The 17741-nt window shown below is 42.5% G+C and overlaps 1 protein-coding gene across 1 annotated transcript; it reads left to right on the top strand.

The window, feature by feature from the left end:
• Positions 1 to 821: 821 nt before the first annotated feature.
• Positions 822 to 17730, top strand: TMEM221 (transmembrane protein 221). Its single transcript, XM_069767709.1, has 3 exons — positions 822 to 2632; positions 4072 to 4157; positions 14144 to 17730. The coding sequence occupies exons 1-3, from the start codon at positions 2346 to 2348 to the stop codon at positions 14710 to 14712; spliced, it is 942 nt and encodes a 313-aa protein (XP_069623810.1). The 5' UTR covers positions 822 to 2345; the 3' UTR covers positions 14713 to 17730.
• The last annotated feature ends 11 nt before the right edge of the window (positions 17731 to 17741 follow it).

Genomic DNA, 17741 nt, shown 5'->3' with positions numbered 1-17741 from the left:
GACATCATCACATCACTTGACAACCAGAGAGTGGTCCAGACCCCAATCAGCAGGCCAAAAGCATAAAGCAGCCTCCTGTCAGTGTTAGTAGTGGTGCAGGAAGCCGAAGACTCCCCTGCTCCGCCATAGTTTGTAACAGCATGTGTCATTTAATAATAATAATAATTTTATTTATATAGCGCCAACATATTCCGCAGCGCTTTTCAAATTATAGAGGGGATTTGTACAGACAATAGACATTACAGCATAACAAAAATCACAGTTCAAAACAGATACCAGGAGGAATGAGGGCCCTGCTCGCAAGCTTACAATCTAATCTATCATTTAGTTGCAATTACTTTTAAAATGGTGCAGGCCCCTTCCACTCCTGTCCCCATGCAGCCCACTGCCAGTAATGGTCCATCTGAATTGTCAGACAGGCGGTCAGAATTATATAACGCAATGAGATGAACACCTTTGCCAAAATTACATGACCAGGACAGATTTTTAACAATTGGAAGTCAACAATATGGATTACTTTTGACTTCATGCAATAAGAGATCTTGAACACTTAAAACACATAAGAAACAGTATAAGGTTTTATTAAATAAAAATCTTTACTTGCTGAAACAATGTTACTAAAAAGCAGATTTCTGAAATGATGTAGCATTAATGCTTCTTAAAATACAAAATGCTCGAGTTCCATTCATAATCACTGCTAACAGCTAATTCACTTTTACCACCCTTGAAGTGAATATAATCCACATCTTTGTCTGAAAAGCAGTGTGATGGATAGGTCAAAACAGGACTTTTGAAAAGAGAAGAAAAGATAGCAGATGGGTAGCTGACATGGAGTGCTGGCCCGCTACTCCATCTTCCTTTTGAATAGTCTATTCTATATCATCCAATCATTTCTACATAAAAGAGTATGTTTGTTTTTAAGAATTTTAATTAGAAAATTATCCAGATGCCCTAGAAATTCTTTACTACTGTCAGTCTTAGAGGGTCATGTATGTTCGAAAAAGTGTATTTCTTTTGTGACACGTAGCAACATTGATAGAAGCTGTCAGAATTTTAAAATGTGGATCTGCATATAATAACCTACAACTTCAACACTTGAACAGGACTACATACTGCATATATACTGCATATACACATACAGGGCTACATACAGTACATCATTTTGGGTGCGCATATTTGCTGTATAAAATTTTTACATATGTTTCAAAACATTTTTATATTCGTAAAAAATGCTAATAGAATTCTAGAAAGAAACTAGTTTCTGAAAATTAAACATACAAAATCACTTATATTTCCCATTCGGAATGTTCTGAAATATTTGTAAAATGAATTGAAAATGCTCCACATCCCAATCAGTGATAGCTTTAACCCCCCTGTCACCACAATGATTTCTAGTTAGGGAAGAGGTTAAAAAGACGGTTGAAATTCCCGCCCATGCCCCCTCCTTCTGTGCCTGGACCAAACAATTCAGAGATTCCTTCTTTTATCCTGTTGGAAACCCCAGAGTTTCCAAGATTCAGAGAAAGGAGGCAATCTTTTCAGAACGCTCATTTTCTTGGTCCAAATTTTATATATTTTCTCTCTGTAAATGGTCAAACAATCCCAGGAGCTTATTTTCAAGAGACCAGCAAGAGGTTAAAAGGCAGGTTCCTTGCAGGGAGTAAGGTAAAAATAAGGAATTGTGACTTATCTTGTAGAAGTTGATATGGTGGCATAGCATGTTTAACAACTTTCTGTATTTGGAGGGGCTTTTAGATGTTCCCAGATAATTTCTGGTTGCAGGTTCAGAGATTTATAAGGCTTGATTTTATGTAGTGCAATTATTTAGTCATTTTATAGGAAGCTATATAATTTTTGCACATTAGTTTTACCAAGGTTGTTATTCTGTAAGCAGATTGTCTTTTTTGTACTTTTATGTGTATAAGTTTTTTGACTCTTGCTTGAATCTGCTCTTGCAACTTATTTTTTTATTAATCAAAAGTAGTCCTGATTTATGGTAATAGTGTGTACATGAAAGGTTAGAGAAGACTGCACTCCCGAATGACTGCTTGTATAGTGTAACAATATAAAGTTGCTTGGTATTTCATGCTGCTGCTGTGACATGGCATAGCAATGACTGGAAGACAGTTAGTGTTGTCTATTTTACTATTCATTGATAATCTAATGCATTACACACTTCTTTTGTAAGAAGTATTGGCATTTTAGGGATTATCTTGCACTGTTTGCTTGTTCTGCATATAGTATTGGTTTGCAGAATTTCCTTAGTTGTTTTAGCTGGTTGCTCTATTTGGTGGTAATAGAGAGAACACGCTGTAAATTAGATCCTAACACCTTTCAGCAAAGAGATGCCTTCTCACTACAGCCATCAGTCCATTATAGTTCTTGCACTTTTTGGCATTTTGGCGGCCATTATGGCCTCTCTTTCAGTCATCCTAATATTCCAAGTTCAAACGGCTACAAAACAAGGGGAGCTCACGGCGGGACTAGGCCCTGCAGCGGGTAGGATCCTACTGCCAGCTTCTGCAGTACTGGCTGCCTTGTGTCTTGCCCTCAATACCAGTTGCCTCTTGCTGTGTCTGCTCCACTCGTATTTTACTGCTGAGGTTTGTCGTGAGGACCCAGATTCCAGGAGGTGAGTACATTCGTTCAGTAACATGTAAAATGCACTGGAAGACCTATTACAACCCTATTCTAATGATACATCAACAGTCTCCCAGCACTGTGGCCTCCATCAACCTCCTCATTACATGTAGCTCACACTCTAACCATGCATTTCAATAACCTTCTGTTTGCCTCCATAGCCTCTGCTCCAGTTTTCAGATCCTCACTCTTTGTTCCTGAAAACAATGTCCCAACAAGGAGCTGCTTTCAGCTTGTTAGGCTGACACATGACCATTAACGCCTCACAGCCAAGAGTTGGGAATAGTTCCATCAAAACCTGTTTTAAAGGAAGTCAAACTCATTTCAATGTATGGCATATGCCCAGTTAATATAACTTCTAACAATCCGTATTATACAGTACAATTAAATAATTTCTTACATTTCAAGATATTTATTTCTATTTTACTGGGAATGTAACTCACCAAGGTAATCTGTTGTGTGATGACTTAAAGGGGAGCTTTGACTTAAAAAAATCCATCCATGATATTTACTAAACAGTGGGGCAAATATGTTTGGGCAGGAATGTATATTGAACCACAAAGAAAATACACAGCTGGATCTATGGAAATCGGAGTGTCACTTAGCAGTGAACAACTGGTGGCATACATTGATATGAAGTAGTGGCAGTTCCAGATGCAAATTGTAAGGAGAGAAAGCAAATCCAAAAGTGGACCTGAGTGGTCCAGGAGGGAAACTTATTTGCTGCATTTTCTATTAAGCTATTCGAAATTGTTCTTAAAAGGGAACCGGTCACCGGGTTTGGCCAATACGAGATACGGCGACTACCTTTCAGGCTGTATATCTGCCCACAACCCGACCTGTAAGAGAAGAAAAATAACTTTTACAATACTCACCTGTGAGGCGGTCCGGCTGAGGGGTGTCGATATTCTTGGTCCGGCACCTCCCTTCTTCTTATGATCATCACCCTACTACTTGCTTTGTGTAGACGATGCTTCCCTACATTATCTACACAGTCTCCTCGGCATCATGCTCCTTTGCAGGCATAGTACTGCAGTGCGCATGCGCCAGGGCTCTTTGACCTTTTCCAGCACCTGGAGTCCTTTTCTGGGTTTGTTTTCCACAGAGGGGTCTGTGTGGGAGCTATAGTCACAAAATTAGGAAATTTTTGCAAGGCAATTTTTTTTTATATTGGAGGTGAAAAGAAAAAAAAAAAAAGCATTGTTTACAGAAGGTGGATATTGCCATTAAGCTTTGATTATAGTATGCCAATGTGGTAAGGCAATACGATTTTAAAGACAATATACATCACATTGAGTCAGTTTGAGAAGTCACTACTGAAGACAGCTACCGCAACCACATGGCTTCGGGTAAAAAGGGACCTTTCAGTGTCACACCAAATCCATCAGATCTCTTGAGGTCACATAATAATATATATTCTTCTCTATGTAGGTGTGAATGGTTTCTGATAGATAACCGAAGTATACGGCAATCAGCAGTCTGCCTCTTCTGCCTTGGGCTTTCACTGTACTTGGCAGGTAAGAATTTTTTCATATACCTTAATTCAGGGTAGGCAATTCATTTTCTTGAGGGGCCACGAGAGGACCATGAGTTGTGCAAGACCGACCCAGTGGACTGAAGTTACTTCTACTCAATATTAAATATAATTTTATATTGATATTAACTGTATAACCTAATATTGAGCAGAAACAAGCATTGTGACTCACTGCTTCTACTAATACATGTTACCATAGGTCTGATTGCAACATGAACAGTGAGTACAGAAAGTATTCAGACCCCTTTAAATTTTTCACTGTTTTATTGAACCATTTGGTAAATTCAAAAAAGTTCATTTTTCTCATTAATGTACACTCAGCACCCCATCTTGACTGAAAAAAAAACAAAACAAAAACAGAAATGTAGAAATTTTTGCATATTTATTAAAAATGAAAAACTGAAATATCACATGGTCATAAGTATTCAGACCCTTTGCTCAGACTCTCATATTTAAGTCACATGCTGTCCATTTCTTTTTGTGATCCTCCTTGAGATTGTTCTACTCCTTCATTGGAGGCCAGCTGTGTTTAATCAAACTGATAGGACTTGATTTGGAAAGGCACACACCTGTCTATATAAGACCTCAAAGCTCACAGTGCATGTCAGACCAAATTAGAGTCAAGAGGTCAAAGGAACTGGCCAAGGAGCTCAGAGACAAAGTTGTGGCAAAGCACAGATCTGGCCAAGGTTACAAAAGAATTTCTGCAGTACTCAAGGTTCTTAAGAGCACAGTGGCCTCCATAAGAAGAAGTTTGGGACCACCAGTGGCTGTCCAGCCAAACTGAGCAACCGTGGGAGAAGAACCTTGGTGAGAGGTAATGAAGAACCCCAAGATCACTATGGCTGAGATCCAGAGATGTAGTAAGGAGATAGGAGAAAGTTCCACAAAGTCAACTATCACTGCAGCCTTCTACCAGTCAGGGCCTTTATGGCAGTATGGCCCGACGGAAGCCTCTCCTCAGTGCAAGACATATGAAAGCCCACATAGAGTTTGCTAAAAAACACATGAAGGACTCCCAGACTAGGAGATCACTGCTGATCACCTGCCTAATACAATCCCAACAGTGAAACATGGTGGTGGCAGCATCATGCTATGGGGGTGTTTTTTAGCTACAGGGACAGGACGACTGGTTGTCACTGAAGGAAACATGAATGCGGCCAAGTAAAGATATATCCTGGTTGAAAACCTTTTCCAGAGTGCTCTGGACCTCAGTCTTGGCCGAAGGTTCACCTTCCAACAAGACAATGACCCAAAGCACATAGCTAAAACAACAAAGGAGTGGCTTCAGAACCACTCTGTGACTATTCTTGACTGGCCCAGCCAGAGCCCTGACCTAAACCCAATTGAGCATCTCTAGAGAGAGACCTGAAAATGGCTGTCCACCAACGTTAACCATCCAAGCTGACGGAACTGGAGAGGATCCACAAATCCAAGTGTGAAAAACTTTCTCCATCATTCCCAAGAAGACTCATGGCTGTAATAGTTCAAAAGGGTGCTTATACTCAATACTGTGCAAAGGGTCTGAATACTTATGACCATGTGATATTTCAGTTTTTCTTTAATATGCAAAAATGTCTACATTTGTTTTTGTTTTCTCCTTCCCCCATGACGGCACCACAGAGAGAGGGGATCCGCCCCACAGGGACAGGAAACCTACAGATAAAAAGGCGGTACCTCTCTCCCGCATCAGTTGGATTCCTGTCCCTGATGGGGAACCTACAGTCAGCATAACATAACTGTAGATCGTTGTGGGATGCCGGGGGTCGAACAGTCTGATCCAGGCAGCGGGGGTCCCTGCCTCGGCTGGTTTTTGTTCCCCGATGCACCACCACCAGGGTCAGTGGACCTTGTGGGTGTGCGGGGAGAGGCAGTGAAGAAAGGTCCAAGTCTGCCTCTCCTGAAATATTCACAAGCCTGGCGGATAGGTGACAGCCAGCCTTAGGGGTCCACCGCCGGGCCATCCATAGCGAGAATGCCGACGTCAGGGTGACGGCGGTCGCCTTATGGGAATCGCCGCCGGACAATCCAGGGGCAGGTAATGCTGGTTACTTCACAGCGATCCCACCGGTCACTCCAGGGACGTCAAGATGCCGGAAGTGAGCGGGACGCTATGCACTACTGGGAAATCGGTAGTGCACATCCGCGGGGGCAATCTCGGGGTCAGCGTGGTGCATCACTGGGAAATCAGTGATCCTGGATGCCGCAGCACCGGAGGGCCTGGAAGAGGCTTAAAAAAAGTGGCAGATTTGCAGAATCAGTGCTCAGAATCACCATGCGTAATCAGAAGCAATCGGAGGAGCAGGTCCTGCGGGAGCAGTCCCCTCAGCAAAAGCACCGGCAGCAGCAGCGTCAGCACCTGCAGCGACGACAGCAACAGGGAGAAGCTTCTTCCCAGCATCGCAGTGGTGGCAGCCATTTGGGATCTCAGCGCAGCAGAGGCTGCGGCAGAACCGGGGGGCCAAAAGTGGATCCAGCCGTGGAAATAATCCCTAGGCCAGAGCCGGTATCTATCTTTCAACAGCAGGGTAAGTGACCTTCGTTAAAGTCCACCCTTTAATTAGGGTCTGTTATCTCTTTTATAAGGAAAGAAATGTGTAGCAAAATCAAAACATAAGACATGAGCAATCTGCACAGAAGAGTTACCCACTACGTGGGGGAAAAGGCTATGTGCTGCATGCATAGAACAGACAATTTGTGAAGAATCCCTGAAATTTGCATCAGACCTGAGAGAGCTAATTAAAAATCAGGTAGAAGATGCTCTCAAAAGGTCTTAAAAGTTCAAAGAAAAAAAAAAAAAACGCAAATCCAGGCATAGATCCCCTGAATCAAGTGTCAGCAAGGGAGAGAGCGACTTATCCGTCTCAAGCAGTTCGCAATCTTCGCCTTCTTCCTCATTATCCTCAAAAGGGGGATGCAGCTGCTTCCCGATCGAAGAGACAGACGCCCTTGTGAAAGCCGTCAGAACAACCATGGGGCTAGCAGACTCGCGACCTAAGAGAACAGCCCAGGACTTAATGTTTAGTGGACTAGAACAAAGGAAGCGAAGGTAATTTCCAATAAATGAAAAAATCCGGTCCCTAATCAAAAGAGTGGAAGAGACCAGATAAAAAAGTTGTTTTAACCCCAAAGAGAAAGTACCCCTTTGATGACCGTGTATGCTCTTTTTGGGGGAAAGCACCAAAACTGGATGTGGCGATAGCAAAAGCCTTCAAAAAATTTGCCCTACCTTTTGAAGACATGGGGACACTGAAAGACCCCATAGATAAAAAGGCAGAATTTTTTTTAAAGGGCTCCTGGGAGGCAGTTGGTGGGGTGGGGGAATAAAACCAGTCATAGCCGCCACATGCATAGCCTGAGCCTTAATGGTATGGCTGGACCACTTGGAATCTCATCTGAAAGATAAATCTCCCAGAGAAAATTCTGGATTCAGTTTCTGTAATGAGAGGAGCAGCAGTGTTTCTAGCAGACGCTTCCGTAGACTCAGTCAGGTTAGCGGCCAGGTCTGCTTCTTTTTCAAATGCTGCAAAGCAGGCCCTATGGCTCAAATGTTGGCCAGAGGACCAGCAAATAAAAGCAAAATTATGCTCCATTCCCTGTGAGGGCGAGTTCCTATTTGGTCCAACGTTAGATGATATTCTTGACAAGGCAGGAGATATGAAAAAAGCCTTTCCAGGGTTTCCCAGCCTGTCCTAGACGGCCCTTTCAAAACAGAAGGTTCATGTGGAGAAAGGCCAGAAGACTTGTTCGCAAACAGACAAAACCGGAAAATAGAGGCTTTCTGCTCAATCGATCCCTGGGGGAGCCCAGCGGCTTTAGACGTCTTTACGATTCTCTGGAATTACCATCTAGCTTACGCCTTCCCACCAATAGCCCTGATTCCCTTAGTACTGAGGAAAATTCAGGAGGACAATGTGAGGGTGATTGTAATAGCCCCCTTTTGGCCAAAGAGGACACGGTTTTCATGGCTGAGGGTGGTGTCCATCTCAAACACTTGGGTTCTTCCGGACATCCCGAATTTGTTGTCCCAGGGGCCGGTGGTTCATCCGCAGGTATGACAGCTTGGAATTTGAAAGGGAACTTCTGAGCAATAGGGGGCTCTCTTCAAACTTAGTAACCACTCTACTTCAAAGTAGGAAACCCGTAACTACCAGGGCGTATGGGAGGGTTTGGAGAAAATTTATTTCAGTCTCATGTACCAACCTAGCCGGGGAAGTTCCAGTAAACAAAATCCTAGAGTTCCTAAAGAAGGGTTTGGAACAGGGCATAGCCACAAGTACATTAAAAGTTCAAACTGCAGCACTAGGGGCCTTGTACAACTGCGACCTGGCCGGGAACCGTTGGGTAGCAAGGTTTATTAAGGCCTCAAGTAGATCTAGACCCATTTCCCTTCATACTACTCCACCCTGGGACCTGAACTTAGTACTTACCGCTTTAACCAAAGCTCCCTTTGAACCTGTCGGAAGCCCCGCTAAAAATCATATCCCTCAAAACCTCTCTACTCGTAGCTTTAACATCAGCACGCAGTTAACGATATACAAGCTTTGTCAGCATACCCACCTTTCACACAGATACTGGATGATAGAGTTGTCCATAAAACCGACCCAGTCTATCTTCCGAAAGTAGCATCGCAGTTCCACAGGTCGCAAGAAATCTCCTTGCCTTCCTTCTGCCCCAATGCAAAAATAGGGGGGGGGGGAAGCCCTACACACGTTAGACGTGAAAAGATGCCTGATCCAGTATCTGGTATGTTCTGTCTTCCTCCACGTAGGATGCTGTGTGGATTCCAACATACGGCTAAACCTTCATCCACATCCCAGTAAACAGACTGTGTTGATGCTTAAGTCTTATTTATTAGGGTGATGATAACCAAAACTATAACGTTGAACAACAATGGTGGACAGTATTCATAGTAGATGATCGAATAGTGAATGATGTTGATGTACAAGGTGGATGTTCAGTGAATAATCATAGTGGATGACTGGTGAAAAACTGTAAAGAATAACAGCATTTCAGTATATGCACATACAGGGTGCAATCACATAAATAACTGGGACATTACAGCAAGAATTATACAGAGTGCATTACACAGTAATTCTAACAGCACTGCCCTATTCTATACAAAGATGCATCTATCTACATGCAGAGTACACCTGAACCTAACTGCAAGCTGCAAAGCACATCTGCCTAACTATATCTGACTATAGGAGCTGCATAAGGCATAAATACTAACACAAAACATAAGATGCATTAAACCTTTATAAACGTACCGAGATCCGTTAGGACAGGGGTAAGGAAGTAAGCGAGACAGGAGCACGTGCGCCTCTGTTCAGATCTGAGGAAAAATGGCTACTGAAGCTGGTCTTCACAAGAAGAATGTGGGCGGAACTAACCCATAAGACATTGCTCTTAGGAGGGAAAGGTTGGTAAACAACATGAAAAGTAGGCAACTGATGACCTCCAGTGGCCACAACTTGAATAACAAGATAATTAACTTTCTGCACATTAAGATGGGCAGAACATGGTAGCTACGAGGGAGTGTAGGAAGGTTTGGTCTCTTTTTGTATGCTTCCAGGGTCCAAGGAGAGGACAAAAAGCATCAAAAGCCACACATTGGAAAGTGGGATAAGAGAAGCGGTCATCCTATCATATTCCTCATGTAGGGCAACTGTTCCAGATGAGATCAGAGCCCATTCGACCAGAGCGGTGGCGACTTCCTGGGCAGAGAGCCGGTACCTCGATAGAGTAGATATGTAGAGCCGCTACTTGGTCTTCTCCCTCTACATTCTTTAACCATTATTGGCTAGACCTGGCCTCTTCAAATCCTACCTTTGGGAGAAGGGTTCTGGAGGCAGTAGTCCCCCCTAAAGTACAATCTATGTAATTCTCTCCGTGGTGCCGTCATGGGGGGAAAATGGAAATCGTAGTTACTTACTGATAACGGTATTTCTCTGATCCCATGATGGCACCCGTACATTCCTTCCCTTTACTTGTGGGTGTGCACAATGAAATTAGTGAGTCAATTGGATAAATATCCACGCTGTGTCTCTATTAAGTTTACTTTAATGTTAAATAATTTCTTGGTTAATCATTTAAATTGCAGTCCGAAGTTCTGTTGATGCTCTGTAAACCAGCTGATGCGGGAGAGAGGTACCGCCTTTTTATCTGTAGGTTTACTGTCCCTGTGGGGCAATCCCCTCTCTCCGTGGTGCTGTCATGGGATCAGAGAAATACCGTTATCGGTAAGTAACTAGAATTTTTCAATCAATATGAGGTGCAGAGTGTACATTAATGAAAAAAAAAATTAACTTTTGAAATGACCTAATGGCTGCAATGAAACAAAGAGTGAAAAATTTAAAGGGGTCTGTAAACTTTCCATACACACTGTATCTTACCAGTAGCAGCAAATCAAAACCATATAGTTTAGTACCTTTCATAAACCATATGCTCCTATTCTGCTGTTCTTGTACCTTGATCAACAGGTCCACCTACATAGTATGATGTCCCCACAGCTCCCTATACAGTATGATGAATGTCATAGTCCCTCACAAACTGCCTCTAACACAGAATGGTAGCTCCCCCCTTCACAGAATGTGATGGCCCTCCCCACACGTGGTATGGTTTTCAAAGGCCTCCTATACACAGTATGATTCCCTATATATAGCATGAGCCCCCACACTGATCCCCCTCCTTGTATACAAGTATGAGCCCCCCCTCCCACACAGTCCCCCATATATACAGTGAGAGAACCCAGACACAGCCTCCACTATGTGTAGTAGAAGTCCACACACAGCTCCCTTATACATAGGAGCCCATCCACACAAATACTTACCTCGCTCCTATTTCTCCGGCACTCAGCTCCGGGTTTTGCTGTGTGCAGTAAGGCTCCGCATAGCAGACATGATGTAATGATGTCATCAAGTCTTCTGTTCTCTCAGTCAGACATGCTGAATGGTCAAAGGAGGAGCTCGCAGCTTCTACTTCCACCACTGTAATCACAGCTATCTGCATCTTGAGGTTGCAGATGGCAGCGACATCGGGACGCAGGCAGGAAATAGCCTAGACCACAGTTTTTAGCTCTGCAGCTGGCTTGGTGCAAGAGGGCCAGAGGGCTGCCCTTTGTCCAGGTTTGCCTTAATTTGCATCCAGCCATAAGACATTAGATTGTCCATGGTTATAGCTTATAAACTGACACTATCAAAGGGAACCTGTTAGGAAAATCATTGAACGGTTTGTTTTGCAGCCATGAGTTTCAGAGAAAATACACTTTGAAAAACTAGCCGGTGACCGTGACTAGGATGATTTGTCCCAGGCAGTTCTCCAGCGGACTCCTCACACCCAGCTCCCTGAAACTGACAGGACTCTCATTATGTATATGTACACGGTGTTCCAAATTATTATGCAAATTATATTTTTCTCGGATTTTCCTAAATGGTCGGTGCAAATGACAGTCAGTCTAATAAAAGTCATCACCCGTTAGAATATACATTGAATTTTATTGAAGAAACCTCCCAATGATAACAGTATAATCTCCAAAATAAATAAAAACTCAAAATGCACTGTTCCAAATTATTAGGCACAGTAGAATTTCTATACATTTGATATGTTTTAAAGAACTGAAAATGCTCATTTGTGGAATTTGCAGCATTAGGAGGTCACATTCACTGAACAAAACAGCTATTTAACTCAAAAAACATCCTAACAGGCCAAGTTACATGTTAACATAGGACCCCTTCTTTGATATCACCTTCACAATTCTTGCATCCATTGAACTTGTGAGTTTTTGGAGAGTTTCTGCTTGTATTTCTTTGCATGAAGTCAGAATAGCCTCCCAGAGCTGCTGTTTTGATGTGAACTGCCTCCCACCCTCATAGATCTTTTGCTTGATGATACTACAAAGGTTCTCTATAGGGTTGAGGTCAGGGGAAGATGGTGGCCACACCATGAGTTTATCTCCTTTTATGCCCATAGCAGCCAATGACTCAGTGGTATTCTTTGCAGCATGAGATGGTGCATTGTCATGCATGAAGATGATTTTGCTCCTGAAAGCACGATTCTGCTTTTTATACCATGGAAGAAAGTTGTCAGTCAGAAACTCTACATACTTTGCAGGTCATTTTGACACCTTCAGGAACCTTAAGGGCCCTACCAGCTGTTTCCCCATGATTCCAGCCCAAAATCATGACTCCTCCACCTCCTTGCTGACGTTGCAGCCTTGTTGGGACATTGTGGCCTCCACCAACCATTCACTACTCCATCCATCAGGACCATCCAGGGTTGCTTGACACTCATCAGTAAACAAGACTGTTTGAAAATTAGTTGTCATGTATGTCTGGGCCCACTGCAACCGTTTCAGCTTGTGGACACTGTTCAGGGGTGGCCGAATAGTAGGTTTATGAACCAAAGCAAGCCTTTGAAGGATCCTACACCTTGAGATTCGAGGGACTTCAAAAGCACCAGCAGCTTCAAATATCTGTTTGCTGGTTTGTAATGGCTTTTTAACAACTGGTCTCTTAATCCAATGAACTTGCCTGGCAGAAACCTTCCTCATTCTGCCTTTATCAGCACAAACATGTCTGTGCTCAGATTCAGCCACAAATCTCTTAACAGTACGATGATCACGCTTAAATATTCGAGAAATATCTCATGTTTTCATCCCCTAACCAAGGCATTGCACTAGTTGATGCTTTCAGCAGCAGAGAGATCTTTTTCGTTCCCATGTTACTTAAAAACTGTGGCCTGCTTAATAATGCGGAACATCATTTTTAAGTAGTTTTCCTTTAATTAGAATCACCTGGAAAACTAATTATCACATGTGTTTAAGATTGATTTCAGTGATCCATTGAGCCCTGACACACAATAACATCCACGAGTTTATTTGAAAAACAAAAAAATTAAATCTTTATGACACTTAAATCCAATTTGTATAATAATTTGGAACACAGTGTATATTGAGAGACCTCATAGTCAAGGAACGCGAGGAATATAGAAGCCACCAGAGAACTGCCTCAGACTAATCATGGGAGCCACATAATCACTAGTTAGCCAAAATGTTCATTTTTCTTACCCCACAGTAAGAGACAGTATCAGATACAGGCTGTCTGGTTCCTTTTAAATGAGACCTGAGCATGCAGCAAACAAAATACATACTCACTAAAATCTGTGCAAATCTATTAGCATGACTCATTCCATTGGCAAGGACTGGTGAGATTACCACTAGTGATGAGCAAATATACTCGTTACTCGAGATTTCTCGAGCATGCTTGGGTGTCCGAGTATTTGTAAGAACTCGGAGATTTAGTTTTCAGCGCCACAGCTGAATGATTTACACCTGTTAGCCAGCTTGATTACATGTGGGGATTCCCTAGCAACCAGGCAACCCCCACATGTACTTATGCTGGCTAACAAATGTAAATCATTCAGCTGCGGCAATTAAAACAAATTTCCAAGAACTAAAAATACTCTGAGGACACCCGGGCATGCTCAGGAAATCTCGAGTAATGAGTATATTCGCCCATCATTAATTACCACTTCTTACCTGCACATGTTCCTCAGAGATAGAGACAGACTGTTTGTGCTCCGGGGCGGCCTGTGAGCAGGTCTCTCCTTGGTTTCTCTGGCCTTGAGCACCAAGATAAGACTCTGCCTACAGTCCCACCCTGGAGAATGGGCATATCATTAACTGAAAACTTCTAACCATGATTACACAAGAACCACAAGACGGATTTTAATCAGTTTAATACTGCCAACCTGGCAATGCCTGTAGGTTACTTAAAATCCTGCTGACGGGTTTCCTTTAATTCATTATATGCCTCAAAGACTGGAGGGTTAAACAGACTTCAGTGTGTTTCTAGGGTGAGCTCTACTGTTAGCTATTTATCACAGGAAGCATTTTTTAAAGCTAATGCAACTATGCATATCCTCCATATAAATGCAAGTAACATTGTGACATTTTTATTCTCTCTACAGCACTCTCACTCTACATGTTAATCCTGTTTGAAATAGAAACAGGAATAGCTAGTTCCTGTATTCTCAGTATGGGCTCCATTTTTATGATAGTCACTGTGGCTCATACACTACACAAAGCCTCACAGGTTACCTGCCAAAACCATGACCAGGCAGCAAGTACACTTTATGAAAATGATTCAGCCCATGAAGCAGACCTTAATGATTCTACACCCTCGTCAGACCTCCATGATAAAGAAATGACACCAGTGCGGCCACATCCAGAGATCCACCGTGAATTTTCCTATCCTCCATTTGTACAGCAGCAGCAACAACAACAACAGCAGCAACACAAACCACAAACGCTTTCTCCACTATTTAACAATGCACATTGTGTAGTGAAGCAGAGCGAGAGTATGTGCAACAGCAACAGGGATGAGCGCTACAACATTCCCAGAATGCAACGTACGCTTTCTGTAGAGTCTGGACTCACACAGCCGAACACTAGATCCTGGAATGGCGCAACGCAAGAGATGAGAACAATGATATTAAGGAAACCAGGAGTGATTGGGAAGGACTCCACACTAGTATGATCTCTCTATACCACCGTCAGAAGAGTGCAAAACATACTAAACTTGAAGCAGATTTGATCAAACTATTGCAGAAGTAAGAATATTCACTAAATATAGTCTAAGACTATGAAGATGTTCAACCAAAGACGTCACTGAACTTCTTACAGTGAGGGGCTTTTGCAAGATTCTATTCCCTATTGGAACTATGAAGACCATTATAAAATTACCAAGATACAAATACTCCAAACCAATAATGTCTACTCTATACCGGTAAATTCCACAGACACAGATCATCGTATGCCAGACGATCACCATCTACCCCCATATAAAAGGACAGCTCGGCAGGACAGGTACTACTGTAATCTACGAGAGCCGCTGCCAGACTCCTCTTGTATTGGTTTATCCTCTGGAGGACAAAAGAAATCAGCCACTGGAAATACAACTTGTCACATCCTTCTCTCCCCCGACATCGGTCAGTTAAGAGCAAGAAGGCCCCCAAGAAACATTAGTTGTCCGAATCTGCAGATATAGGGGGATTCGGACTACTTTAGCCCGACATGTATTTGGGCCTTAAAATTTCAGCTTTCAGGGTCTTACTTTTTAAAAGTGTAGGTGGATTACTACTAGTCTGTTATTACAAGCAGAGACATGATGCAGTGATATTGATAGGAAACTAAACACTGCCATTGTCCTCATACTGCCAGGAAACCTGCCAGACCTGAATACAAGGAATTAAGGCTGGCCATACATATTAGATAGCTTCTGGCCAAAAGATGCTTTGACCTATTGTTCGGCCAACAACCATCTTTCTCATACACAGGAGTATGCTGAGCACCTGTGCGCTCTATGAGAAAGCTAATAACAGACATCTCTGACAGCGGCTTATGTCAGGGAGAACAAAGCATTAGTAGTAGTGATGGGCGAACGTGCTTGGATAACACTTGAGCATGCTCGGATAAGATGAGTCTCTTGGGCGTGCTCGTATAATATGTTCGCCTTCCCGTGGCTGAATGATTTGCAGTTGTTAGACAGCCTGAACACATGTGGGGATTCCCTAACAAAGAGGCAATCCCCGCATGTATTACTGCTGTCTAACAAACGCTAATCATGCAACCATGGGGACACGTACATATTATCTGAGCACTTTCACCCATCACTAGTCAGCAGTTTGAAATCTGACATGCCTGATCAACATTTAGCCAAGAGAGTTAGCCAATGCCCCATAAACATTATTGCCGATATTGGCGGCCAACAATAGTCTAATGTGTATGGGGCTTTGAGATGTACAATTGAATCTTAAATATGTGTATCTCTAAAACACAACACATCAGTTTACAAAAGGGTGTTGACATTAATAAGTGCAGCACATTCTATTACAATGGACTTGTCACCACTTCATAAACTTTTACTCATCAAACAATGACCCCATTCCACTCCCTATTAAGAAAAATATGAAGCCGGAATAAGACTAACCCCTTAATGACCGCTAATATGTCTTTTTTCTGACCTGAGAGAATAGCATCCCCATACAGGTGACAATCCAGCAGCTGTTGGCTGTACACTATAGCCGACAACATGCTGCAGCAGCCACGATCAGTGTTGGCACTGTCTATATCTGTTTAACCCCTTAGATGCTGCTGTCAAAATGGACTATAAATGGTTAACAGAATGTGGGGGCTTCCAATCTAACCTCATCAGCAAACAGAGATCATGATTGTGTAGTCCTGATGCTTGCCATGGCAATTCACAGCCAAATAGCGGCCTTAGGCTCTGGTGGCTATAACAGCCTGTTCAGAAGTTGACATTTAGGTGGTAAAAAAACAAAAACAAAAAAAAAAACAAACACACAACAAACACACTTTTCTGTTTGTTATGCCAGTTTGCATTAATTCCTGAAAAATCACCTGAAGGGTTAATAAACTACCTGACAGCAGTTTTCAATATGTCGAGGGGTGCAGTTTTTAAAATGGGATCACTTTTGGGGGTTTTCCAATGTATAGGAACCCCAAAGTCATTTCAAACCTGGATATGTCTTCCCCCAAAAAATACATTTTGTAAATTTTCATTAAAAATAAAATGACTACTGCATTTTTAAACCTCCTGAAATGCTAACAAAATAAGACAACATTTTACAAATGGTGCTGATTTAAGCAGACATCAGGGAAATGTTATTTATTCATGCTTTTCTGTGGTATGACTATCTGGATTAATGGGATAACCAAAGTTTGAAAATTGCACATTTGTCAAATTTTTGATACTTAGTGCCCAGCCTGGAGGTCTGTGGCCGTTGATCAGCTGCTGCCCTCATACTTCCATCAGAACTGCCCCGCCTGACAGATTTGTGAGAGCAGTAGTATATATATTCAGAATGCAAACTTAGCGATTCTTTGAGGGTATATTTCCACGTGGCGTATTTGCTGTGAATTGGACGCTGTGTACAGCCGCAGTGTCTAGATGTTACAGCATAGTTGAGGGAATTTTATGAAATCCCATCTCCACCATGTGTACAAAGACGCAAATGGCAGACCTGTATATACGAACATGCGGCTCGTCTTTATAGACTGCAGCATGTCTATCTTGAGGAGATGCGCAGTCTCCCGTAAGATAAATAGCAGCGTTCTATGTATAGGATGCGGTGATTCCGCACGTGTTCAATGAACACATGCGGAATCACAGCGCGTACAATAGCCGGCATAAGGGTACAGTAAGTGCATGCATTTGTGAAAATTTGTTTGTTTGATTGTGACAATACTGTATTGACGTTTCGATTTGTGGAGTCACTATCAACATTGTCACGGGGTGAGTAGATATGCAGGCCTTATTGTAAATAAAGCTTCATCACTACCACTTTACCAACCGAGTGTGCAGCGAACTTTTCATTTCAGAATTGTGAGAGCTGCAGTCAATTAGGAGGAAAGTATGTTATTTATATTATGCTGTGCTCTTAAGCATTTAAGAGGGGCTGTCCACTACTAGGACAAGCTCTTCTCAAATCGGAATGTTTGCCCCTGGGAAAATTAAAGGAAAAAAAAAACAAAATTTTTTTTAAA

Source organism: Ranitomeya imitator, chromosome 1 (genome assembly GCF_032444005.1).
Source record: "Ranitomeya imitator isolate aRanImi1 chromosome 1, aRanImi1.pri, whole genome shotgun sequence".
Classification (NCBI taxonomy): Eukaryota; Metazoa; Chordata; class Amphibia; order Anura; family Dendrobatidae; genus Ranitomeya; species Ranitomeya imitator.
Note: the sequence above shows the minus strand (reverse complement) of the source record. Positions and strands in the feature narration are given on the sequence as shown.